Genomic DNA, 24,824 nt, shown 5'->3' on the forward strand with positions numbered 1-24,824 from the left:
ACACTGGTTCCCATTTCTCAGGTGTGACAAGTAGTAATTCAGCTCTCACATTATCGGGAGAGTTATCTGGATAAACTTTGGACCTTTTTGTAAACACCAAGAGGTTTTTTTTTTTTTTTTTCTTGGCACAAAATCAAGGGGTTTATCGCTTTGGTTTAATGACATCTCCCATGATGATTTGCAGCAGTCTGAAAAATGGAAGTTTTAACCTGATAAGTGGGGGAGGGGAGAGCAAAAAAAAATTGCAAAAAGCCTCACTTTACATTGTCACAGATTTTATGCTGCGCCTTCTGTGCAAATGTAACTTTTTTTTTCTTCTAAGTAGCTTGTGGATGAGATTTGGGCTTTTTGCAGGCCGATGCATGGGACGGCCAAGGGTCTACTGACTTGGAACTCGACACCTCATACGTGTCCGTGAGGCTCTAAAGACCACGGCTGGTTCATACTTGGACCACGAAAGACAGATGTGTGACTTTAGCCTTAGTAGAATCTGGCACCGTAATACGCTGACTATTTTCTGAGTGTAAGAACCAGAAACACACAGAGGGGGCTACAGCAGCTTAAGTGTTTCTCTTCCCAGTGTTGGATTCACAGCTACACTGCTCAGTACTAATGTATAGTGTCCTCCATGCTGCTGCTTCTGAATAGGTTCGACAGAGGCCAGTATCTGGTGACTGATGGGGAAACATCATAGCAGCTAGTAGGAAAAACTGGTGGAAATGCAGAATGCAAGACCTGAAATGGCATTATTCCTTGAGTACACACTCAGATACGACAGGTACACTATAGTTCCATATAGTGGTGAGAAACATCTGAGATGAGTATCGGATAGGGGTCTGACATGTCCCCTTCATGTGTTACTAGGTACAGTGGTTAATATATAATGGTAGCAGCTGTCCCCCAATATTATAGCTCAGAGCCGCTATTGAAAAGTCCATATAAAGATGACAATATGCATCTCTCCTGGTCTCACCCAGAACTATTCTCTCATTTTAATAAAAGCAACACAAAAGAAAGAATTAGTATTTCTTTAATACATATTAATAAAATTATTCACATACAGGTGGATTTGATGCTGTGTCCGCACAGCAAGAAGCTCCAGGTGCACTGTACAGCCGCTTCACATACAAATATAGACAGGGCAAAAAAATGCTCAAATTACAGGCAAATGAATCCTGACGTACGGCCTCCTCTGCAAAGCCAGCGCTGGACGGAAAACCTTCCTATGGCGGAGATTTGCAGCTCGCCCATCGCCCCTTAGCCATGGAGTGATCAGCGTTCACTTAGTGTAATATATTGGTGCGAAGCAGCAAATCTCAGCAAACGGAAACCTTTCCTGTTAAAGAAAATATTATATTTGTACAAATCGGACCCCTATACTCGGCCCGCTACACAATGACCTAACCGGTAACCAGAAAATCTAGTAAGCTATACAGAAGTCGCGGACGTCCTCGTACCCCCTGTACATGATTCATCCCCGCCCCATCCTCTCTTCTCAGTACCGGCCAGAGGAACAACAAGTACTATAATGTCCGCCGCTCTTCTGGTTACCTCGCTGTGTGATACAACCTAAGACAAAGTGCATCGCTCTGAGACCACCGCCCTCACCAGCAGAAAACTAAACATCAGTTTTTCTTTTTTCATTATTTTTCTTTTTTTTTTTTACAATAACTTAACCCAAATCTCTAATGATCTCAGGAATTGAGGAAAAAAAAATAAAAATTAGGGGGGGAGGGTTGATGTTAATACAGATCGCTCAGTCCGGCCGTCTTCCTGGCTTTCTGCATCAGCGCCCGGAGCTGGAACTGCTTGCGGGACAGGAGGCGGACGTGCTAGAAAAAAAGCAGAAAAGACTTTGGTAAGTAAGGAAAAAAATGTACGCAGCACACAAATAGCTGAACCCAAAAGGAGAAGTCGTGTCACACACTAAAATAGCATTTCCCAAGCTGCTGCAGAACCTCTCACGAGGCTTCCCCTAGAACAGCCTGAAAACGAGAGACTGGGATCCAAGAGGAACTGCCCTGAGCAGAGTAAACTCCTCTGTTAGATTTTTTTTTCCCCGCTAGTGGGTGGCTGACGACAGAAAATAATAGATAATACTGAAATTCAGGCGCAGATGGACCCTTGGCTTCTATTAATGATCGGTAGTGGACATCGGACTCTCGGCATTTTAGTAAGACGCACCTTGAGAAAGACGTCCAGGTCTATTACGCCACGTCTCAGTGCTTCCCCCAGGTAAAAGATGGTGTCTTCTATAGCGTTCTCCTCCGCGTACAGGTTCAGGATCTGCTTATAGAGCGGTGCTGTCGGCACGATCACCTCGTCGATGTCTCTGTACTCGGACTGGCTCTCCATCTTCTCCACTACCGCTCCCAGCTCCTCGTCTTTCTTTCTTAGGGTTTCAATATTTTTATCCACTTCCGTCTGATGGGAAGATAGAAAAATTCTGATATGAAAGCAGAAACTGCAGAAGAGTCCTGATTATGGGGCATATTGTGAACAGCTCGGTCCTCCATGCACAGTAGCCCTCGGCCAACTGGCCGGTCACGCAGCCACATTCACCGCTTTGTAGGCTACACCCGTCCTTGCTACATCTGTTTTTGGGAACATTAGGTGACACTATTGGATCCAAAAAAATGGAAACATACAGTTCAAAGGCAGAACCCCGACCATAAATATGATAAGTCACGAATTACCACTTCCTGGTCCAGCCGGGTGACCATCTCCTCCAGCTTCTGGTGGCCTTTCTTCAGATCCTCCTCGGTGCGCTTCAGGGCATTCAGCTCGGCCTGAGCGCGATCTATTTCTTCCTTCATCCTCCATCTTAACTTGTCACTTACAGCAGAAATAAGGGAGGCCCGGATTGTGTCCTCACCAATGGTGCCGTCTCGGGCTGGACCTGAGGGCCAACAACAACGAATTATAACCTCATTAGGTATGACAGCATCGGACCACTCAAGGGGACATCATAGTCCCTAGCCTTTCAGTAGAAGCAATAGCGCCTGTAATCCTACAAATTCTCCGCTTCCGGCAATGATTTCTACCCAGTGGACCAAATACAGCACACGTCACTCTCTGGGCCACGGGCCAAATCTGGCCCACAGGGTGATTACATTTGGCCAGCGGGAAGTACCTGATGAGAAATTAAATTTGGCCGGTGAGGTAGAGAGGGAGCGTCCCTTTCATAGAGATGCCCCCGAGTCAGTAATGACCAGGAGAACTCGTGATTGCCGGAGGCGGGGGGCACACGTCTGAGGGGCTAGCTATGAGAGGATCACAAGGGCGAGGTAGGAGCAAAACCAAAAGATTTCAAGGTGGTGGTGATGCCAATATGAGACAAGACGAGGGCGAGCACTGGCCATTAACGCAGCTTTTCACTTGTGGGAAGTTTCCTTGGTGGCAGATGTGAGCGGTCATGCTGGTAGAATTGTATAAACACCGAGCCATTCCCGCCCCATAATGGTGGGATTGCCTAACAAACAAAACATCCGTGCATGTGTTGCGGCTGTCAAACATCAGCGAGACATGCAGCCGCTATTAGCACCTGAGCATGCTCAGATAACACCTTATTATCCAAGCAAGTTTGCTCATCAATAATGAGATTTTCTGACCTGTGGCAATAGGATTTGGATTTTCGGCTTGTAAGAGCACCCACAGTGAATCAGTCCTGTGTGGAGATCCACGAGATGTGCAGCCGTGTCGGCTCCCTGGCTATATGCCATTTTCACCATTCTGCCTATCCTTCCTCTCATATCTAGGCATCAGCATTCTTCCTTCATTACCAGTCTCATCTCCCGATACTCGGACCCCCTCACCCTCTAATACACCCCCATATATTCACCTCTGCACTGCAGTTTCCCACTTATTACTATTTTACCCCTTAACAATTGATCCTGCCCCCCCTCCTCTATCCCCTTCCAATATCTTCGCTATATTTGATAAGGCAAAACATCCTCAATTGTGGATATTTTTTTTTATAATCCAGATTAAGGTTGGCCATCAGATTTTAATTTTTGCCCTCTGAGTTTGACATCCCTGATATAGAGGGATTGTAGCCGCCACTGGCTCACGATTATCGCATGAGCCCCAAAATCTACAATATCTGTGCAGGATAATAAAAGGAGGGTCCACTATCCGTTACCCCTCGGTAAAGGTTTCTGGAGGGTCTCAGTAGTGATTATGGGGGAGGTGTACATACATTAAGGACTTTCTAAGCTGTGGTTGATAGATCTTCAGAAAGGCTGGCTGCAACAATGTGTGCAGAGCCAAAAAAGACATTAAAAAAAGTCTAAAGATCCACAAGACCCTGACCTGCAAGAAAAAGGTCCTTAGACCTGATGGAAAGAGATCTTATGATAACAGATCCTGCAATCTAATCTGGGGATTGCACGAAGGGCGGTTTAGATCAATTGTCAGCCGGATCGTAAATCCCGCGTGCAGATATCGCCTACAAGCTGTCACCGTCAGCACAGGAGGTCGGCCATGCACTCAGCACGTGGCAGGAGACGACCGCACATCCTGCACCACCAAAGACAGCGGCGAGAGCAGATCGCCCCTGTGTATTCACAGTAATGGAGGACTGACGCCAGTTATGAAGTCTTTGAACCCTTTTTTGCTGAATACGGGGGGCTCCGGTTTCATTTATGTATGCATATTAAATATAATTTAGGGTTGAAAATACACAACTGCTTCCTGCCTGAATTAGCGCCACCCCTGACCATTGGCTGTGCCTGGTATTGCAGATCACATCTAGAGCTCTTTGCGCTTGCAGTTCCTTGAATAACCAGTGACTAGGTGTGGCGCTGTTGCCGTAGTAAAATTTTTGGCCATTTTATCTCTATTTTTTAAGCCCGATGTACGAGAATTGTGGCGTACAATGTAAGCCAAATAATAGGTGGTGTAAACACAGACCCCAAATTGAGCCCCCGTGATAAAGGTGGCACGTTATAAGACGGTCAGGTCTCAGTTTCCACTGACTAATAATTAGACTGTATTGCTCGATCTGCCCCAACGTGAGAAAGCCTTTCATTTCGGCAGTAACCCTTCGTTGTGACCTAGACGTGACCCCGTAGCATTTCACTATTTTTATCTCGGCGGTGTTGGCTTTGTGCCATCTGGGCCAAAATCTCCTTTAACCTTTATAGCAAACGGCGTCAGGTTACAACAGCGCTGGACGTACAGTACGGGGGATGTGCAAGGACAGAGGGTGAGCCTGGTAAATGTACATCAATGGCTGCACCCAGCGATCACCGTCGGGCTCCGCCAAAGATCCCATGTGGATATAGGGGGAAACTGCATTTAATTTGAGCCCATAAACCGGTGCAGGTAGCACCTGGCGGCCATTTATCTTGACCTAGTGAAGACATATGATTATTATTCAGCGATTATTGCACATTTTTATAGTACATCAGATCGGTGGGGGTCCGGCACCTGGTACCCACCACTGATCACCGTCAGCCGGATGTGAACACTGTAGTAGCTGCTGCAGAGTTTGGCAGCTCAGCACATCCACTTTATAGGAGCAGATCTGCAGTACCAGGAGCAGCCACTAGACTGTGGTGGGCGCTGTGCTGTTCTGGCCCCAAACTCTGTTCCAGAAGGAACAACAGAGGAACAATACAACACAGAAATTCTGATTACAATAATTGGTTCTGTTAGAAGTCAATTTTTAAGAAATATAATCCCGCAATCCCTTGCAGTAATTACTCTGAGCTCCGCAAAAAAAAATAACCCGTCCTGTTCTGGTGAGATCACTTCTCAGCAGTTGTCTCCGTTATCACAGGGAAGAATACAACATGTAGGAAGATGTGCACTCCCCAAAATTTGATTAAAAAAACAAGCCCTTGCATAAAAAAGAAAAACAAAAAAAAAGTCTTGGAATACAGCAACAGAATTTTTACCTTTTTATTACTTTTATTGTGCTGAATAAAACAAAAAATAACAATCTGCATTTGGTATTGCTGCCATTCTATGAATCAGAAGACACAATGACCAAGCAGTTTTTGCTTTACCGTGCTAGCTAAGGGGTTAATATGTGGAGCCTTGTACTTGGGCCCTTAATGAGGTCAATGAGATTGTCTGATGAAAGGCCGCAAATATGAGCGGAGAGAAGACGCTAATCACAGTGGTCAGGTTATGAAACACCAGTATCAATGGAGATGGATTTATTGCCAGTTGTATAATTGCCGATGAATAAAGTTCTCCAGAAGTCAGAAAACACAAGAACATAACAACCAGACCAACCCCGGACAGGAAAAAACCTGCGGGAGCGCAACGCCTTCTCCTGGCTGAAAAGTATAAGATGCAGAGCGCTGCCTTCTAGTGGCTCAACGCCGACCTCTTAACCCCTTCAATGCTAGGGTACTTGGTAACAGTTTATCTATCACCTAAACTCTAGAATAAAAAAATAACGTAGTTCCCCCCACATTATGAATGTGCCACTCACCTCTTTACCGCTGTGGTCGCCCTTGTGTTATTTTACATCAATACGTTACAGTTGACAAAGAATAAAAAAAAAAAAGCTGGACCCCAAGTCAGATGTACGGATATGAGGTCTTCAATGATCGGTAACTGACGTGACCAGGGTTGGACAGAGGCAGAGACGAGATTCTTGACTTCTACCATTACGCTCCCCCTCCTCTTGCCTTGTACACAGAAGTCTCATAAAGGATCCACACGTTATACTGAAGTCGGCCAAACCCCCAGGATTGGCTGATAGTCTTATGTGTTTGGGGGTCTCCCGACATTGGAATTACAATGTCCCCGGACATACTCCTGTATATGGAGGAGTTGGGAGAGTTATCGGTCAGCCTAATGGATCACTCAGCTGTTCACTTTCCATTTTATATGGGGGGCGTTACAACTTTTCATCCTGCCCTGACATCAAATGAGCGCTGCCCCCCGAATGTTAAAAATGAAGTTTTGACCACGTGAACACCGAGACTCTGAGTTCTACCATGACGTCTTTAAAAAAAAAAAAAAAAAAAGGGGGGTAACGCAAAGATCATCTGTGGCAGCGGTACTCACCGGAGTTGGTAACTTGAGGATGAGGAGCAGGCTGCTGCTGAGGATAAATCTGGGGGCCGGATGTTGGGGGGTATGATCCACCAGCTGGATAGTAGCCAGGATACCCACTATGAACAGAAACCAGACAATTATCAGAGTCAATTCACCTTTGCGGTCAAAAGGCAGAAAATGTGACGAAGGCTGGCCATATACGAGAAAGCCAGCGTCTGACAACTATGACCCGTCTCCCCCCATACATATGAACGCTCAGGGGTCCTATACAGGCTGCGATGACAGAAACATGGGGAGGAAACTGATTAATACATCAGAAAATTGTAAACTTAAATATTTCTCATCTGTTTGTATTACATGGCATTTACTGTACCTTGGGTTGGACGGGAGACCTGCCGATTGGTAAGGGGGGATGGCGCCGGGCATGTACGAGGCTGAAATACACATGGAAAAGAATTATCAACGATGGAAGGATAAACCGAGCGAATATCGGAAAGTAATAACGGAGCAAGATGGATTATTTCATATGTGGAGGACTAAGGAACCACATGACATTGCGACGCCATCATCATTAGATAAGTCTAACCGGTCCCGTGATCTTCCCCTGAAACACTCTGCGCTCCATCCACAATGTAGAATAATCAGAGGCTGACGTCTGCCGTCATTTCTACAATCATGAAGTCTATGGAATATTACGGTGGGCACTCGTGGCACAAAGAGTTAATACTCACTGTTGGGAGGGCCGGTGGCCGGGTACATGTATGGCGCTGGTGCAGATCGAGAAAAGACTGGTGGCTCCTCTCCAAATACGACAATCAGGATCTGAATTAACCCCAGCAGGTCTGACGGAGGCTGCGGAGAGAGAAGAAAGCGGTGACTACTCCTCCTCTGTGGCCCGGCTGCAAGCATCACATTCTCATCGAGTCACGTTCTGTTTCCGTCACACCGAGCTGCTCTTCAGTCAGAACAAAGAGGCCGGCGATACCAGGTACCCGGCCAGTACCGAGCATAAAGGAAAAAAACGGAATAGTAAAGCCTCTGCACATACTGTAGTATATATCTATATACATCACTTGTGACCTTGGTGGGTTTTAATTGGTGCTGTGACCACTTCCGATAACTGGGTCCGGCCACGGCTGCCGGGTACGGAGAGGCGCTATGCATGAAGGTCTCTTTATTAAAGGGGGTGTCCATCAATTCGGGGCCTCAAAAAATAAAAACTATTTATACTCACCTCCCACAGCAAAGTTGGATCTCCTGTTCCTGGTGGGTGACAATTCGTTGTTGTGTTACAAGACCGCTGCAGTCGATCAGCTGTTGGCCATCAATATTCTGGCAGAGCGGATGTCCTGACAAAATAGCAGAGGCTGCAGCCAGTCAGCGGACACAGACTGGCTGCAGTGCTCGGGTAACAATGCGAGTGGCAGGAGACCCGGTGCCAGTTTATGAGGAGAGTAACACCTTTTCTTGCTTTACTCGGGAATTTAAGAAGAGGTTGTTCAAGTAATGACGTCCATTCAGGCTTTCCACAGATCAGAATAAACCCCTTGATCAATTTCCTATATAAAGAATAACTGCTCTCACAGTAAACAATCCTGCCTGCAGACGGACATCATCTCTGTTCTGTCCATGAATAAATCTATACACAGGTGACCCCGACGCTGAGCAGAGACCTGGGACCGGACGTACGGCAGCCCCGAGGACGCTTCTAGCAGGCGACTGTACTCACGTGTTTCCATTCGTGCAGATACGGGAGGTAGATCTTGCCGTTAGCGTCTACATGTTTTCCGGTTTTTATGGTCATCGTACTGGTGGGTTTCACAAAGCAGATTGGGGGGTTGTAGGGGTAGGTGTCCAGCAGCCAGAGACATATGGGGATATTGTATGTGTTACCTAAAGCAAACGGAAACGAAAGAGAACACGTTCGATATCTAACAACTACAGATACACAGCTGCCACCATAATCTCTATAGCAGTGCGGCCTGCAGCTCTTCAGGTACCACAACTCCCAGCATAACTGCGTAGAACAATTATCGCCTTGCTCATGATTGCACGGGTGCAGCAACAGCGATGAAGAGTTCAACACGACCGCGAACCTCATCAGTCCGGACAGTGTCCAATAGCGCAATATTTCTAAGTCTCCGTCATCCCAGGACTTACCTTTATACGCTACAGGGATGGTGCCCGAGAGGCTGAGCAGTTCTCTGGAGGTGCCATCATTGAAAACTACAAGGAGAAACATCAATTAGTCACTATTCCATGATGTCTCCTAAATTCTAGTGCTGGGTATTGGTCTATGTCTGCACAGGAGCAGCTGCCCCTCGCCTTCTCGTTGGGACAGGTGCTGCTTGACATCTCAGGGGGATGAGTAAATCTAAAGTTTGGGACTCCCTTTTACTCAAACTCATTACTTTTTTTGCTTACGGCAGTCACTTTTTAAAGATCCCTCCTTGCTGTCAGTGAATGGAACATTTTACCTGCACCCAAACACTGCAACAAAACTGCATAGAAGCGCTATTGCCATCACATAAGGTGGTAGTATGCGCCACCACACTACCATTAGTGGGGATCTGACGTCTACGACACTGAAAATATAAGGACGTGACTTGCGTCCCCTCTAACACCGCACAGCAGGACAAACGGCCCCCCAGCTGTGCAGGGATCTGCTGGAGACTCCATGTACCAGAATGGAGCAGTGCCGCAGTTCCCTCCAGTGAGGGTATGAGGAGCGACACCAGCATAGATTCATCTCCATTGGTCCAAAGGCCGGACCCCCATCGACCACAAAGTGATAACATACCCCAAATATTTGCCATCACTTTTCAAGATGGGAATACCCTTGGATTTATAAGGCAGCAATGACCGTATTCCACCAAGAGACCTCTGCTCTAATCTTACGCCTTGTGTTAGTTTTGATAAATTCCCATTATTTCCTCGTAGTCACAGCTGAAGGTCGATTTCCTATGTGCAGAACAGGATTTTTAGGTCCTGGCAGGCGCTGGCGTCCATCATTGACATTCTCCTTTGTAGTGACCATGAGACAGAGACCACTTTGTCCCAAGCATGAAACCACAGAGCGGCTGCTGCACCTCCCCCCATAGGATCAGACCCCCTGTCATCGCCGTCAGGGTGGGATAGGGCCGCTCAAATAGATACGTGATAAAATCAGTTTTGATGCAAGGAGCATAGGATGTGCCCAAGAGGGTGACTGTGTCGTGGTCCCCAGGACAGGACACAAACTCTCGCTACCGCCCCCTGCAGACATCAGTCACGTACCATAATGGTCAGGTAATGGCTTGAGGTCTCTGTAGAGCCCGGTGACATTCATGATCTCCCGCACCGACAGATCTCTGTATTTGTACTAAAACCAAGCAGACAAAAAAAAAAAATTACAAATCACAAGAAGAAGCCCCATCGGCCTCAGATGCATCCCTTCAATGTGAATGTGCAGCATCAAACACTATTTTATCTTTTTGTAATGTTAAATCGGCCTCAACATTTTGATCCAATACATTTTCTATATATTTATAGGTCACTGGTACATTGCTCCAAATCTTATGCACAGAGATGGTTACATGATACAATTCTGTCTTCCTGCAGCCACCACTAGGGGGAGCTCATTGAGTACAGTTTTATTATTGGGTTCATTATATAGACAGCATGCAGGAAGCTGCCCCTAGTGGTGGCTGTATGGTGTTACAATGTCTCTGGCCCCCATGCGTGCACTCTATGTGTAGCTGACATCCATCTACTAGAACAGGGAGGATATAACGTGCGGACGCCGATACGATGTCAGCCCCCCATCCCTGTAGATCCCAGTGCAGGGACGGGCTGATCTAGGACCCTGGGCGGCTTTATTCCTCAGGTACGACTTCCTTGTATAGAAATCTGTGATCAGCCGGTCACATGAGCACTGGGGACTTATACTGGTAGTGCTGCCTTCCAGTGACATCACAGTGACTCATGGCTGTCAGCACATGACTAAGTGACGGTACACAAGGCTTAAAGGGACAGCGACATACAATAAAGAAATGCACCGACAACAGTAAATGTACAGTATACGGGGGTGTAGGATGAAATGGTACAGAGGCAGAGATACCGGGGGCAACGGACGGGTACAGAGGCCACGATACCTGGGGGAAGATTGGTACAGAGGCAGAGATACCGGGGGCAACGGACGGGTACAGAGGCCGCAATACCAGGGCAGGGGGGAAGGGGAGGGGGGGATTGGTACAGGGGATGAGATACCGGGGGAACGGACGGTGCAGAGGCCAAGATACCAGGAGGACAGTACAGGGGACGAGATACCGGGGGGACGGACGGTGCAGAGGCCAAGATACCAGGAGGACAGTACAGGGGACAAGATATTGGGGGGGTGGGATTGGAGACAGTACAGAGGCTGAGACACTGGGGGGGGGGGGGGGTAGCAGAACAGGGGAAGAGATACCGGGGAGGGGGGGGGGAGACAGAGCAGAGGCCTAGACACCGGGGGATATGGACGGTGCAGAGGCCAAGGTATCATGGGGAGGTACAGAGGCAGAGTTACGGGGGGGGCGGTGAAGACGGCACAGGGACAGAGATACAGGGGGAGAAGACGATACAGGGGCCGAGATACGGGAGATACCGGGGGGGGGGGGGGGGAAGGACAGTTGAGGGGCCGAGATGTGAGGGGAGAAGACGATACAGGGGCCGAGATAAGGGGGGGGGGGGGGGAGACGATATATGGCCTGAGTTACAGGGGTAGGGGGGAGAAGGAAGTGCAGGGGGTAGAAAAACAGGAGATACGGGGGGAGAAGACGATACAAGGGCTGAGATTTGGGAGATACTGGGGGGGGGGGGGGGTGTTGGGAGAAGACAATACAGGGGCCGGGATACAGAAGATACAGGGGGGGGGAGAAGATGATGCAGAGGCTGAGATACAGGAGATACAAGGAGGGAATATGACGGTACAGGGGCCGAGACGTTGGGAAAAGACGGTAATGGGGCCGAGACACGGGGGAGAGAAGGTGACACGGGGGCCGAGATACGGGAGGGGTCATATGACTGAGGGACAGAGATATGGGGGGGGGGGGGAAATAGACGGTGCAGGGGCAGGGGGGATATGACGGTTTAGGGGCCGAGATACGGGGGGGGGGGGGGAGGGGGAATATGACGGTGCAGGGGCGGAGGGGATATGACGGTGCATGGGCCGAGATACGGAGGGGGATATGACGGTGCAGGGACACAGATGCGGGGGGGAGATGATACAGTGGCCGAGACACGGGGGGATGTGACGATGCAGGGGCAGATAGGGTGGGGGGATATGATGGTGCAGGGGCTGAGAAGGGGGTAAAAGATGATACAGGGGCCGAGATACAGGGGGGGGGGGGGGGATATGACGGTGCAGGGGCAGAGATACGGGGTGGGGGGTGGGGGGGAGATGATAGATACAGGGGCGGAGGTACGGGGGGAGATGATAGATACAGGGGCTGAGATACGGGGGGAGATGATAGATACAGAGGCTGAGATACGGGGGGAGATGATAGATACAGGGGCCGAGATATGGGGGGGGGGGGGGGGGGAATGATAGATACAGGGGCTGAGGTACGGGGGGGGGGGGGAGATGATAGATACAGGGGCTGAGATACGGGAGGAGATGATAGATACAGAAGCTGAGATACGGGGGGAGATGATAGATACATGGGCCGAGATACAGGGGGGGATGATAGATACAGGGGCTGAGGTACGGGGGGGGAGATGATAGATACAGGGGCTGAGGTACGGGGGGGGGGAGATGATAGATACAGGGGCTGAGATACGGGGGGAGATGATAGATACAGGGGCTGAGGTACGGGGGAGATGATAGATACAGAGGCTGAGATACGGGGGGAGATGATAGATACAGAGGCTGAGATACGGGGGAGATGATAGATACAGGGGCCGAGATACAGGGGGGGATGATAGATACACGGGCTGAGATACGGGGGGAGATGATAGATACAGAGGCTGAGATACGGGGGGAGATGATAGATACAGGGGCCGAGATACGGGGGGAGATGATAGATGCAGGGGCTGAGGTACGGGGGGGGGGGGGGAGATGATAGATACAGGGGCTGAGGTATGGGGGGGAGATGATAGATACAGGGGCTGAGATACGGGGGGAGATGATAGATATAGAGGCTGATATACGGGGGGAGATGATAGATACAGGGGCCGAGATACAGGGGGGGGGGGGATGATAGATACAGGGGCTGAGGTACGGGGGAGATGATAGATACAGGGGCTGAGATACGGGGGGAGATGATAGATACAGAGGCTGAGATGCGGGGGGAGATGATAGATCCAGGGGCCGAGATACGGGGGGAGGGGGAGAATGATAGATACAGCAGGGGATGAGGTACGGGGGGGGGAAATAATAGATACAGGGGCTGAGGTACGGGGGAGATGATAGATACAGGGGCTGAGATACGGGGGGAGATGATAGATACAGGGGCTGAGATACGGGGGGAGATGATAGATACAGGGGCTGAGGTACGGGGGAGATGATAGATACAGGGGCTGAGATACGGGGGGAGATGATAGATACAGGGGCTGAGATACGGGGGAGATGATAGATACAGAGGCTGAGATACAGGGGGAGATGATAGATACAGGGGCTGAGATACGGGGGGAGATGATAGTTACAGGGGCTGAGATACAGGGGGAGATGATAGATACAGAGGCTGAGATACGGGGGGAGATGATAGATACAGGGGCTGAGATACAGGGGGAGATGATAGATACAGGGGCTGAGGTACGGGGGGAGATGATAGATACAGGGGCTGAGATACAGGGGGAGATGATAGATACAGGTGCTGAGATACGGGGGGAGATGATAGATACAGGGGCTGAGATACGGGGGGAGATGATAGATACAGGGGCTGAGATACAGAGGGGGGAGATGATAGATACAGGGGCTGAGATACGGGGGGGGGAGATGATAGATACAGGGGCTGAGATACGGGGGGAGATAGATACAGGGGCCGAGATACAGGGGGGGGATGATAGATACAGGGGCTGAGATACGGGGGGAGATGATAGATACAGGGGCCGAGATACGGGGGGAGATGATAGATACAGAGGCTGAGATACGGGGGGAGATGATAGATACAGGGTCCGAGATACGGGGGGGGGGGAGAAGATGATAGATACAGGGGCTGAGGTACGGGGGGGGGGGGGGGAGATGATAGATACAGGGGCTGAGATACGGGGGGAGATGATACAGGGGCTGAGATACGGGGGGAGATGATACAGGGGCTGAGATACGGGGGGAGATGATAGATACAGAGGCTGAGATACGGGGGGAGATGATAGATACAGGGGCCGAGATATGGGGGGGGGGGGGGGAATGATAGATACAGGGGCCGAGATACAGGGGGGGATGATAGATACAGAGGCTGAGATACGGGGGGAGATGATAGATACAGGGGCTGAGGTACGGGGGGAGATGATAGATACAGGGGCCGAGATACGGGGGGGAGATGATAGATACAGGGGCTGAGGTACGGGGGGGGGGGGGAGATGATAGATACAGGGGCTGAGATACGGGGGGAGATGATACAGGGGCCGAGATACGGGGGGAGATGATAAATACAGAGGCTGAGATACGGGGGGAGATGATAGATACAGGGGCTGAGATACAGGGGGAGATGATAGATACAGAGGCTGAGATACGGGGGGAGATGATAGATACAGGGGCTGAGATACAGGGGGAGATGATAGATACAGAGGCTGAGATACGGGGGGAGATGATAGATACAGGGGCTGAGATACAGGGGGAGATGATAGATACAGAGGCTGAGATACAGGGGGAGATGATAGATACAGAGGCTGAGATACGGGGGGAGATGATAGATACAGGGGCTGAGGTACGGGGGGAGATGATAGATACAGGGGCTGAGATACAGGGGGAGATGATAGATACAGGGGCTGAGATACGGGGGGATGATAGATACAGGGGATGAGATACGGGGGGAGATGATAGATACAGGGGCTGAGATACGGGGGGGAGATGATAGATACAGAGGCTGAGATACAGGGGGAGATGATAGATACAGGGGCTGAGATACGGGGGGAGATGATAGATACAGGGGCTGAGATACGGGGGGAGATGATAGATACAGGGGCTGAGATACGGGGGGAGATGATAGATGCAGGGGCTGAGATACGGGGGGGATGATAGATACAGGGGCTGAGATACGGGGGGGATGATAGATACAGGGGCTGAGATACGGGGGGGAGATGATAGATACAGGGGCTGAGATACGGGGGGGAGATGATAGATACAGGGGCTGAGATACGGGGGGAGATGATAGATACAGGGGCTGAGATACGGGGGGGAGATGATAGATACAGGGGCTGAGATACGGGGGGAGATGATAGATACAGGGGCTGAGATACGGGGGGGAGATGATAGATACAGGGGCTGAGATACGGGGGGAGATGATAGATACAGGGGCTGAGATACGGGGGGATGATAGATACAGGGGCTGAGATACGGGGGGAGATGATAGATACAGGGGCTGAGATACGGGGGGGAGATGATAGATACAGGGGCTGAGATACGGGGGGAGATGATAGATACAGGGGCTGAGATACGGGGGGATGATAGATACAGGGGCTGAGATACGGGGGGAGATGATAGATACGGGCTGAGATGATGGTGCAGGGGCCGATATTCCGGGTGAAGGGAGATGGATGAGGAGAGGGATATGACGGTGCAGAGATACGGGGGACTGTCACACAGTGGTGGCGGGTCCACAGTGACAGGACTCCCGCGGGTCAGACATGGTGACCCGCTTGTGGGCGTTCCCCTCACCTTGCTCAGCATCTTCTTCAGCTGGGCCTCTGACACCGCCATGGTGAGGAGTGTCCCCGCCGCCGATCACTGACCGTCCCCGAGCTCCCTCCGTTTCCCTTTTCGGGCTCCTAGAACCAAACCCAGTGAAGCCGGAAATCCAGCTGTCCGCACTGCGACTTCCGCTCCTGGCTCATACGTCACTTCCCTGGATACAGCCGTGTGTTACCATGGTGACCACAGACTTCGCTGCCGCCGCCATGTTGGATGAGGGCAGTTCTCCCTGACTCCTCCATGTTACATCTAGATCCCATTTTTAGCCAATATCTCCTGTCTACAGCTCTGCTGTCCGCTCAGCTTACACTGTAATATCGAATATTAACTTATGAGGCATATTGTGGATACAGTCAGATTGCATCATGTGATGGAGCAATACAACCACATACAACCAACTGCAGAAACGGAAAGGAGAACGCCCAGGATGTCTGGTGACTACTGGGAACTGTCCAGCCTGAGGCTGCGGCGCTGCTGTTTCTTGTAGTTCTGGTCACAGTTGCGCTGCGGTGCAAGAATAAATAGCGAAGAGGCCGCGGCGCAGACATCACTCACTGGAGCGTGCGCAGGGCCGATAGTCCTGGGGGCAACATCTCAGAAGAAAAAAGAAAGAAATTAGTAGTGGTGTTAGTGGCCAAGATCTGAGACTGCACACAGACCATCCTTGTAGCTTGTGACAAATACAATTTCCTCATTTTAGTCCATTGAGCCATTACATTCATTGCGAAAAATCAGTGAGAAATGTAAAGCCATACGGATGCATAGGTGCGAGAAAGTCGCATCATGGCATTACACACGGATGACCAGAGAACACTCCTGCGACTCTCGGCAGGGAGACTCGGACCCATTTTCTATACGTTTAGTGTGACGCCGGCTTTAGAATAATATATATAGCTGCACCAGTAAGGGAATGTAAGAACGCAGGAGCCGCTCCACACCAAGGACGGAGAAAAAAGGAAAAAGGCGGATTGGACAGGTAGCATGGAAGCATAGTGCTAAGATGGCAAAGAAGTGGGCTCAGAGGCTAAAAAAGAAGTGTGCACCAACAGCAGAGGAGACCACAGGGTGGGCTGGCCAATGTGAGTAAGACTGGCGGAAATAGTCAGTGCCATTAGTCAGAGACCAGAGGAGAGTTATCGGTAGACAGGTGGCTGGAAGCAAACTTAGAGGGTTTTACTTACCTCCGTTTGATCCCTTTCCTTCAGATTCCAACAGGGTCACTCTGGTGAATGGGAGAACGGGTGAGGAGCAGACTCAAATGTGGGCAACCCTAAAAGACCCCACAAACATTATATAGCCAAGAGTCCCTGTGTTCTCTATAAGAGAGCCTCTGCCAACCTCCTCTGTTGGAGGCCGACTTCTTGGAGAACAAAAGGACGGGCTGTTGAAATTCAACAGGACGGATAATCACTGCTCAACTTCATCTGTGGGGAAAAGAAAAGAGGTCCTGTACAGACTGTACGCCAATTCCGCCAAGGTCGGTGTTTGCCCTACTTTAGTCTGATGTGTATGGAGCCTCAAGGTTGATAAGATACAGAGGAGCATTAGTGTCCCCACTTGGCTTCTTTGAGGGTCTCTGCATCGTGATGGGGTTGATATTATTACCTATGCCCAACCATGGGAATAATGGGGAGACGGTGACATTCCTGGAACATATCATAACCCTTCTGTGACAGCAGTGAGGTCATAAGGTAAAACTGGAGGAAGGACACCGCCTTGGCAGGAGACAACATTCTTAGCCGTTTGTCACCCACCTATTGGTAGCAGCCTATATCCTAAATCTTCTGTACCCCCCATCCCAATAACACAAGCAACAAATTATTTTAAACTGGTTTTATTGTATATACTGTATATATTATATACTGGTACATTCCTCATTATATTCACAGCATTATGGCCTTTAAATAACATCTTATACTACACTAACAAGCTCAGTTTCTAAAGTAGTTGAGCAAAAACCATTTACAAGACCCTGTCTCAATGGCCGCATCTGGGGTCCATGGCTGCCAGTCTAGTACCCTGCGAGACCCCCACTACTTACTGGAATCTCCGGAGCCTCTTCTGATTACTACAATGAAAATGATAAAAACGAGGACGGATGAGAATCCAATGGGCAAGTATAAAACCTTTTTATTCAGACTTCACGTTTCAGAGCCGATCTGGACCCTTCCTCAAGGCACATAATGACGGAATATTGGTCATGACTTTTTATAGGGGTCATTGATGACAAAATAAATAGATTTCACAAATCAGCATTAGATACATCTAAAAAAAAAAGACAGTATATCAGAAAAGCATTTTTTATATCCACATTATTAGGCAAGTAGGCTAAAAATTCCTATCCTATATTAATTACATAACAAAATGTAATGAATATATAAAATAAACATATTAAATTATACCGTAATTCATTATATTTTCTTATTATACCAGACACGAAAAACTGACGTGACCATTGAACCAGGATCCCGGAAGTCTTTTTGCTCAACTCTTGTTTTCAAATAAAAAGTATCAGAGCAAACTTTTAGAATAGAATAATCTCAGATAAATAGGGCAATCCTTACATTATATGCATAGCATAGCTAGAGGACGGTGAAGTCAGGGCGTAATTGGAAAGGAGGAGAGCCATGACAAAGAATCATGTCCCTCATAACTATGTGAAATGGAACAAAGTATATAGAGTAAAGGATGATATAATATTAGATTAATTTTTACATTCTCTAAATTGTCAAAATGCTGTAAACGTTTATATCATAATTATAGAATGTTATATTTTCAGCATGTATAAGGCTGCGCTCTCATTGTGTTTAGGCACCGTTCATTGGCGCCGTAAAGGCTTGTGATTGATCCTCCCCACAAAATGGGATTTGGACGTATGCACTGACGATGCCCATAGACTAGAATGGTACTGAATAGCGTACGTGTGCTCTGCACCATTATTGTCTACGGCCCGCCGGCACATATATCCGAACATGTGCCCCAACGTGAGCCACTGAACGCAGCGTGAAACCACCCTAAGAACAGAACAAACAAATTGACCAAATTCACAACTCTTTGGCTTTCAAAGCCAAAATTTTGGCCTCGGTGTCATTCACGATCTGTTTTATCTTCTGTAGGCAGTCGAGGTATATGTCGATCGCCTGCTGGTTTTTAGGGTCGACATCTTCTGGCCGAGGCAGAAACGATAGTTTATCTGTAGGGACTACAGCAGAATCTAAGAAAGTGAAAAAAAAAAGTAAAAAAAAAAAAAAAAAAGGGATTAGTATACCTATAGTTGCAAAAACAATGTCTCCAAGACCATCAAATATACAGATTTACCTAGTCTTGAAGGGGATGTCCAATGACTGGAGCACCCCTTTATAAATTAAGCAGTCCCCCTTGTAAAATAAAGATGACAGATGCTCACCTTCTGCACTGGCGCCTTTCTAGCTAGATAAGCGCCGAGTCACACTTGACTTTGTTACACCATGTGGGTCCTGCAGAAAAGCAGTGGCCACTTTGGGCTGACGCGGTCTTACTTCTTCCACTCGTCCGACATTCACCCGACAGAATAACAAGCTCTGTAGCCCAATTGCAGCCGCTGATCGTTATGCCATGTGAGCCCTGCAGCCAATGTAACAAGCCCCGGCATCATTGGCACAGTGCTCCTGCGGGAGGTGAGTGTCTGTTATTTTTATTTTACAAGGGGAAATACTTAATACAAACATGGTTTATCCAAGTAGTGGACAAACCCTTTAAGGTAAGGTTCATATTATATTTGATGCAGATTTTACTATGAAGCGTGCAGTGTTTCTGCATCTACAATCTGCGCATATTTTCCACACTTATTAATCAAATTTTACTTGAATATAATCTGCGCTAAAAAGGTGCACGTAAACAGAAAAATTATTGAAAAAAAATGTATATGATGATTCTGCACCAAATGTATATGCAGCATGTGGATGAGAAAGAACAATTTGGAACCCATCCTCCTTGCTGGTATATAAAAGCGAGAGGACACGGCAGAGAAAGAAAGAGCGCGATGCGGGAGAAAGAGAGAGAGAAAGAGAGAAAGTGAGCGCCGCGGCAGAGAGAGAACGTGCACTGCGGCAGAGAGAGAAAGAGCGGGCCACGGCAAAAGGGGAGAAAGAGCACGCTGTGGTAGAGAGAGCGTGCCGCAGCAGAGGGAGAGAGCAGCATGGTAGACAGAGGAAGAGAGCGCCACAACACAGAGATATAGCGTGCCACGGCACAGAGAGAAATAGCGCGCCGCGGCACAGAGAGAGAGCGTGCCGCAGCAGAGAGAGAGCGCGCGCACCACGGCAGAGAGAAAGAGCACCGCGGTAGAGAGAGGAAGAGCGTGCCACGGCACAGAGAGAAATAGCACGCTGCGGCACAGAGAGAAAGAGCGCACCGTGGGAGAGAGAGAGAGAGAGAGAGAGAGAGAGAGAGAGAGAGAGAGAGAGAGAAAGGGAGCGCCACGGCAGAGGGAGAGAGAGCGCGCGCCGCAGCACAGAGAGAAAGAGCGCGCCGCAGCACAGAGAGAGAAAAAGCACACATGAACTTTGCAAAGTTCTGTTGAACCAGACGTACCCGAACTTCCACAGGTCTGCTCATCCCCAATCTCCACAAAATACATGAACAGAGAGTAATTGCTCTTTCCTGTAGCATGTTTTTGCTAATATAAAATAGGAATAATTTTCACAGTTTCACCTCTTACAGAGACAGCTCCTGTGTTATTGACTCCTGCACATTCTTCATCAAGGTGGACAGAGGAGGCACAATCGCAAATACTCTCCATATGGGCACAGGGCAACATCAGTGGCTGGCCATAAACAATATTAACTCAATGTGAACACAAAACATAACAGAAAATTCAAGAAAAATTACAAATTTCTATGATTTGTTAGTGGTTCTGTCCCTCAATCAGACAATGCATAAGCCATTTACAGGGGGCCAGAATCAGTATGGACGTATGCCCGACTCTTCAAATGTTATTTTCTGCGTGTTTCTCATAGCTGCCACATAAAGGTTACAGTGAATAAAAAGAAAATAAAAAAAATCAGATGATAATTTCTCTGCTAACCATTAATACTTGTATATAAATCTTCCACGTCGTCACTTGCACAGGTGTCATCTTGAGCCACGGTCGGGGAAGCTGCAGAAGGTAAATTATTTATTATCAGCCATGTGATTATTATACAGAAAAGCTTATATCTTGTAAGTTTTTTTGGTGTCTGCAGCTGTCACTCCCAACTGGAAATTAGAAAGTGCCGTCTCGGCTTGGGTCATGGCAAGAGCTAAAACTTAGTCCTGAAGTCTTAGCTTTAAAAACAAGACCGAAATTGCAGTAGTAGCCGTGATCCAGGCTGAGATGTTGCCAGTTACTGACATCCCCCCTCCTGGTACCAAAGGTACAACAAGAGGGGCGGCCGAACAGCAAGAGGGGCAGCCGAACAGCAAGAGGGGCGGCCGAACAGCAAGAGGGGCGGCCGAACAGCAAGAGGGGCGGCCGAACAGCAAAAGGGGCGACAGAACAACAAAAGGGGCGACAGAACAACAAAAGGGGCGACAGAACAACAAAAGGGGCGACAGAACAACAAAAGGGGCGACAGAACAGACAAGCAGCAGCTGCAGGAGGTGGAAAATCTATAACTTAGGCTTTTACTTATTATTTAGCAGTGGCCGATAAAACTTACTTTTGGGAAGTCCGGCTACCAGGCTCAAGAATGAAGCAGGTTCAGGAGATCGAGAGAAAACTGGCGGCTCCTCTCCAAATACGTCAATCAGTATCTCAATTAACCTCAGCAAGTCTAGTGGAGGCTGCGGAGAGGGGACACAGCGGTGACTACGCTGCGCCGGACGCTGTACTCAACTGTGGCCCGCGGTCCGGCACATTCTCACTTATCAGGGGGTTTGGGTCCTAAATGACAGTGCTGATTGATTTTACATATGTGGGGGGTTAAAAAGGTCTTAAACTTTTATCCGGTGAGCTAGCAAAATAACGTGCACCTTCTAACGCTTTATTTTGTCTCTTTAATTGCATGAAGATTTAAGTACAGAAAAAGTAAAACATTATATTTACCGTCATGGGCGAAAGTGTTGGCACCCCTGAAATTGTTCCAAAAAATGAAGTATTTCCCCCAGAAAATGATTGCGATTACACGTTTATTTCCTTTGTGTGTATTGGAACACAAAAAAAACAGAGACAAAAAGAAAATTGGACATAAATTCACACAAAACCCCAAAAATGGGCAGGACAAAATTGTTGACATCCACTTATTTGGATGAAATATTTGGACACTGACAAGTTTTGGTATTTTAGCCGTTTACCAAAACATATTCACAATCCAGTTATCCAATCAATTTGGGCTTAAAGTGCCGACTCTCAGCTTTAATTTGAGGACATTCACATCCTAATTGAAGCAAAGGTTTAAGAGTTACATCTCTAATATGTCGCTGCCTCTTTTTCAAGGGACCAAAAGTAATTTGACAAATATCTCAAAAGCTCTTTGATGGGCTTTTCCCTCGTTATTCCATCATTAATTAAGCAGAGAAAAGGTCTGGAGCTGATTCCAAGTGTGGCGTTTGAATTTGGAAGCTGTTGCTGTGAACCCACAATATGCGGCCATAGGAGCTCTCAATGGAGGATAAACAGTCCATCATTATAGACCGATGAAAAGAAGAAATCCATCAGAGAGATAGCAGAAATGTTAGGAGTGTCCAGTTACTTTTGAGCCCCTGAATGAGGAGGCTTTGTAGGAAAGTGGTTGCAATTCCAAAGACTTTAATTAAACCTGAAAGTGTCCATTTCAATTGCATCTCAGTTGTTTAATTTTAAATCCAAAATACTGACCTGCGGAGCTGAAATCATGAAGTTCGGCCACTGTCTAAATATTTCTGGACCTAACTGTATTTATACACAGGTGACCCCGGCACACAGCAGCCCTGAGGACCGGACACACAGCAGCCCTGAAGACGCGACTTGCAGGCCATTGTACTCACCTGCTTCCATTCCTCCAGATACGGGAGGTAGATCTTGCCGTTAGCGTCTACATGTCTTCCGGTTTTTATGGTCATCGTACTGGTGGGTTTCACAAAGCAGATTGGGGGCTTGTGGGGGTAGGTGTCCAGCAGCCAGAGACATATGGGGATATTGTATGTGTTACCTAAAGCAAATTAAAATAGATGAGCGAGAACGTCTGATACTTATCAATTACAGGCACAGCTGCCATCACAACCATCTCTACAGCCTGTGGTTCTCCAGCTACTACAACTCCCAGCATGCCCCGTCAGTCACAAACTGAGACTTGGAAAGTTGGGATGTAAATCATGGCCAATACCGTAAAATCGTGGACAATTTCTCCTTAGATTCCCCCTGATGTAATCGTAAATGCACAAATGATCCCTCGCTCCTCCGCAGATCTGGTTAGGATGGAGCTTCCCAGATCTCCGCTTACCTTTATAGGGCACAGGAATGGTGCCCGAGAGGCTGAGGAGCTGTCTGGTGGAGCCATCGCTGAAAACTAGAGGTGGGAATGCGAAAAGAAGTCTAAAAACACAAAAATCCTGACGGAGAAGATCGACAAATATCTATTTAATGATTGAATAGACTGATATCAATGATTTCTCTAAAGATAGATCTTCAATATTAGATTTCGGGAGGAGACACCCGGACCCCCCCTATGATCAGCGGCGGCTCCGAATCTGCAGGCTGTAGTGTCCGCTGCCGGGTCCCGCGCCTTGTACAGCTGCTCCCCCACACATTCTCCTATCCAACGCCCCAAAAACACTCACCGTAACGGGCAGGTAATGGCTTGAGGTCTCTGTAGAGCTCAATCACACCCATGATCTCCTCCAATGATGAATCTCTGTATTTGTACTAAAACGAAGCAGGAAAAAAAAAAAAACATTACATGACCATTGCCACAGCCTTAATGAAATTCACCCTCAGCCTTTGATACATCCCTTTAAATAGAATCTGTCAGCAGGTTTCTGCTTTGTAATCTGAGGGCAGCAAAATATCGGGGCTGAAACACGGATTTCAGCAATATGTTACTTATTAGGTTGTGTGCCGTTTCAATACAATAAGTGTTTTATCAGCAAGAGATCATCACTGCCGGTGACACACGAGCACTGCCCGCGGCCGGTGACACACGAGCACTGCCCGCGGACGGCGACACACGAGCACTGCCCGCGGACGGCGACACACGAGCACTGCCCGCGGCCGGCGACACACGAGCACTGCCCGCGGCCTTAAAACAATATTTTGCGTTTTTAATTATAGCTAAGTAAAGCTTATTAATTTGTTATCAATCGTCAATAATAGTTTTTTTTTCTGATACAGAGAGCGGCCAATGCCACAAGATAAAAATCCTGGCTGCCTGCAGTCGCCACCAGGGGGAGCTGCTGAATACAATTTATACATTGGGAACAGAATGAAGTGCGCTCCCCCTGGTGGCGGCTGCAGGTAACTATATAGCACTTAGTGGCGCTTCCCAGGAATACACGATACTTCTCGTTACACCGCACTCCCATATTATCCCACTGCTCCGCCCACAACCAAACCTCCCCACCTCACACACACCGCAGCCAGCTATGGACGCCGACAAGCCGACGATGGCGTCCGCTCCTCGGTACCTGGCGGCCGCTCCTCGGTACCTGGCGGCCGCTCCTCACCTTGCTCAGCATTTTCCTCAGCTCCTCCTCAGTCACCGCCATGGTAAATGGAAAGTCCCGTCAGAATGAGCAAACAGAAAACACAGCAGTCACAACTTCCGCTAGACGGCTACGTCACTTCCGTGTATACGACCAGTCGTTCCTATGGTTACCGCGGTCTACGCTGCAACCGCCATTTTGGATAAGGGCAGGTCTCTCTCACTCAAACATTTTCTATTGAGATTTTTTCTGAGGGGCTTCCTAAAAATAATACATAACCAGCAAACTCGATCCAGGATTT

The 24,824-nt window shown here is 48.3% G+C and overlaps 2 protein-coding genes across 6 annotated transcripts; both read right to left on the reverse strand.

Moving 5' to 3' along the window:
- Positions 1-1,014: 1,014 nt before the first annotated feature.
- On the reverse strand, positions 1,015-16,014 carry TSG101 (tumor susceptibility 101). Its single transcript, XM_069740149.1, has 10 exons — positions 15,854-16,014; positions 10,294-10,378; positions 9,178-9,243; positions 8,747-8,910; positions 7,749-7,869; positions 7,391-7,451; positions 7,027-7,133; positions 2,697-2,899; positions 2,185-2,424; positions 1,015-1,832 (listed from the first exon to the last, which is right to left on the reverse strand). The coding sequence occupies exons 1-10, from the start codon at positions 15,893-15,895 to the stop codon at positions 1,743-1,745; spliced, it is 1,179 nt and encodes a 392-aa protein (XP_069596250.1). The 5' UTR covers positions 15,896-16,014; the 3' UTR covers positions 1,015-1,742.
- Positions 16,015-17,704: 1,690 nt separating this feature from the next.
- LOC138649641 (tumor susceptibility gene 101 protein-like) lies at positions 17,705-24,660 on the reverse strand. 5 transcript variants are annotated; one of them, XM_069740201.1, is made up of 7 exons: positions 24,545-24,660; positions 23,663-23,747; positions 23,326-23,391; positions 22,871-23,034; positions 21,565-21,688; positions 20,952-21,023; positions 17,705-19,100 (listed from the first exon to the last, which is right to left on the reverse strand). In XM_069740201.1, exons 1-7 carry the CDS (start codon positions 24,584-24,586, stop codon positions 18,931-18,933), a joined length of 723 nt encoding a protein of 240 aa, XP_069596302.1. In that variant the 5' UTR covers positions 24,587-24,660; the 3' UTR covers positions 17,705-18,930. The 5 variants fall into 5 exon arrangements, with proteins under 5 accessions (XP_069596302.1, XP_069596301.1, XP_069596305.1 ...); XM_069740200.1 differs by having other exon boundaries at positions 24,506-24,640; XM_069740204.1 differs by having other exon boundaries at positions 24,453-24,609.
- Positions 24,661-24,824: the final 164 nt, after the last annotated feature.

The sequence above is a fragment of the Ranitomeya imitator genome, chromosome 9 (genome assembly GCF_032444005.1).
Source record: "Ranitomeya imitator isolate aRanImi1 chromosome 9, aRanImi1.pri, whole genome shotgun sequence".
In the NCBI taxonomy this organism is placed as follows: Eukaryota; Metazoa; Chordata; class Amphibia; order Anura; family Dendrobatidae; genus Ranitomeya; species Ranitomeya imitator.

What these genes read in the sequence shown, in the direction of transcription:
- TSG101 (XM_069740149.1), bottom strand. Translation starts at nt 15,895, where the DNA reads ATGGCGGTGTCAGAGGCCCAGCTGAAGAAGATGCTGAGCAAG. An exon ending in TGAAGAAGATGCTGAGCAAG is followed by an intron (nt 10,379 to 15,853) that starts GTGAGGGGAACG and finishes GCTTGGTTTTAG; the next exon opens with TACAAATACAGAGATCTGTC. An exon ending in TCCTCAAGTTACCAACTCCG is followed by an intron (nt 2,900 to 7,026) that starts GTGAGTACCGCT and finishes GTTGGCCCTCAG; the next exon opens with GTCCAGCCCGAGACGGCACC.
- LOC138649641 (XM_069740200.1), bottom strand. Translation starts at nt 24,586, where the DNA reads ATGGCGGTGACTGAGGAGGAGCTGAGGAAAATGCTGAGCAAGGTGAGG. An exon ending in TACCGAGGAGCGGCCGCCAG is followed by an intron (nt 23,748 to 24,505) that starts GTACCGAGGAGC and finishes GCTTCGTTTTAG; the next exon opens with TACAAATACAGAGATTCATC. An exon ending in ATCTGGAGGAATGGAAGCAG is followed by an intron (nt 21,689 to 22,870) that starts GTGAGTACAATG and finishes CCCTCTCCGCAG; the next exon opens with CCTCCACTAGACTTGCTGAG.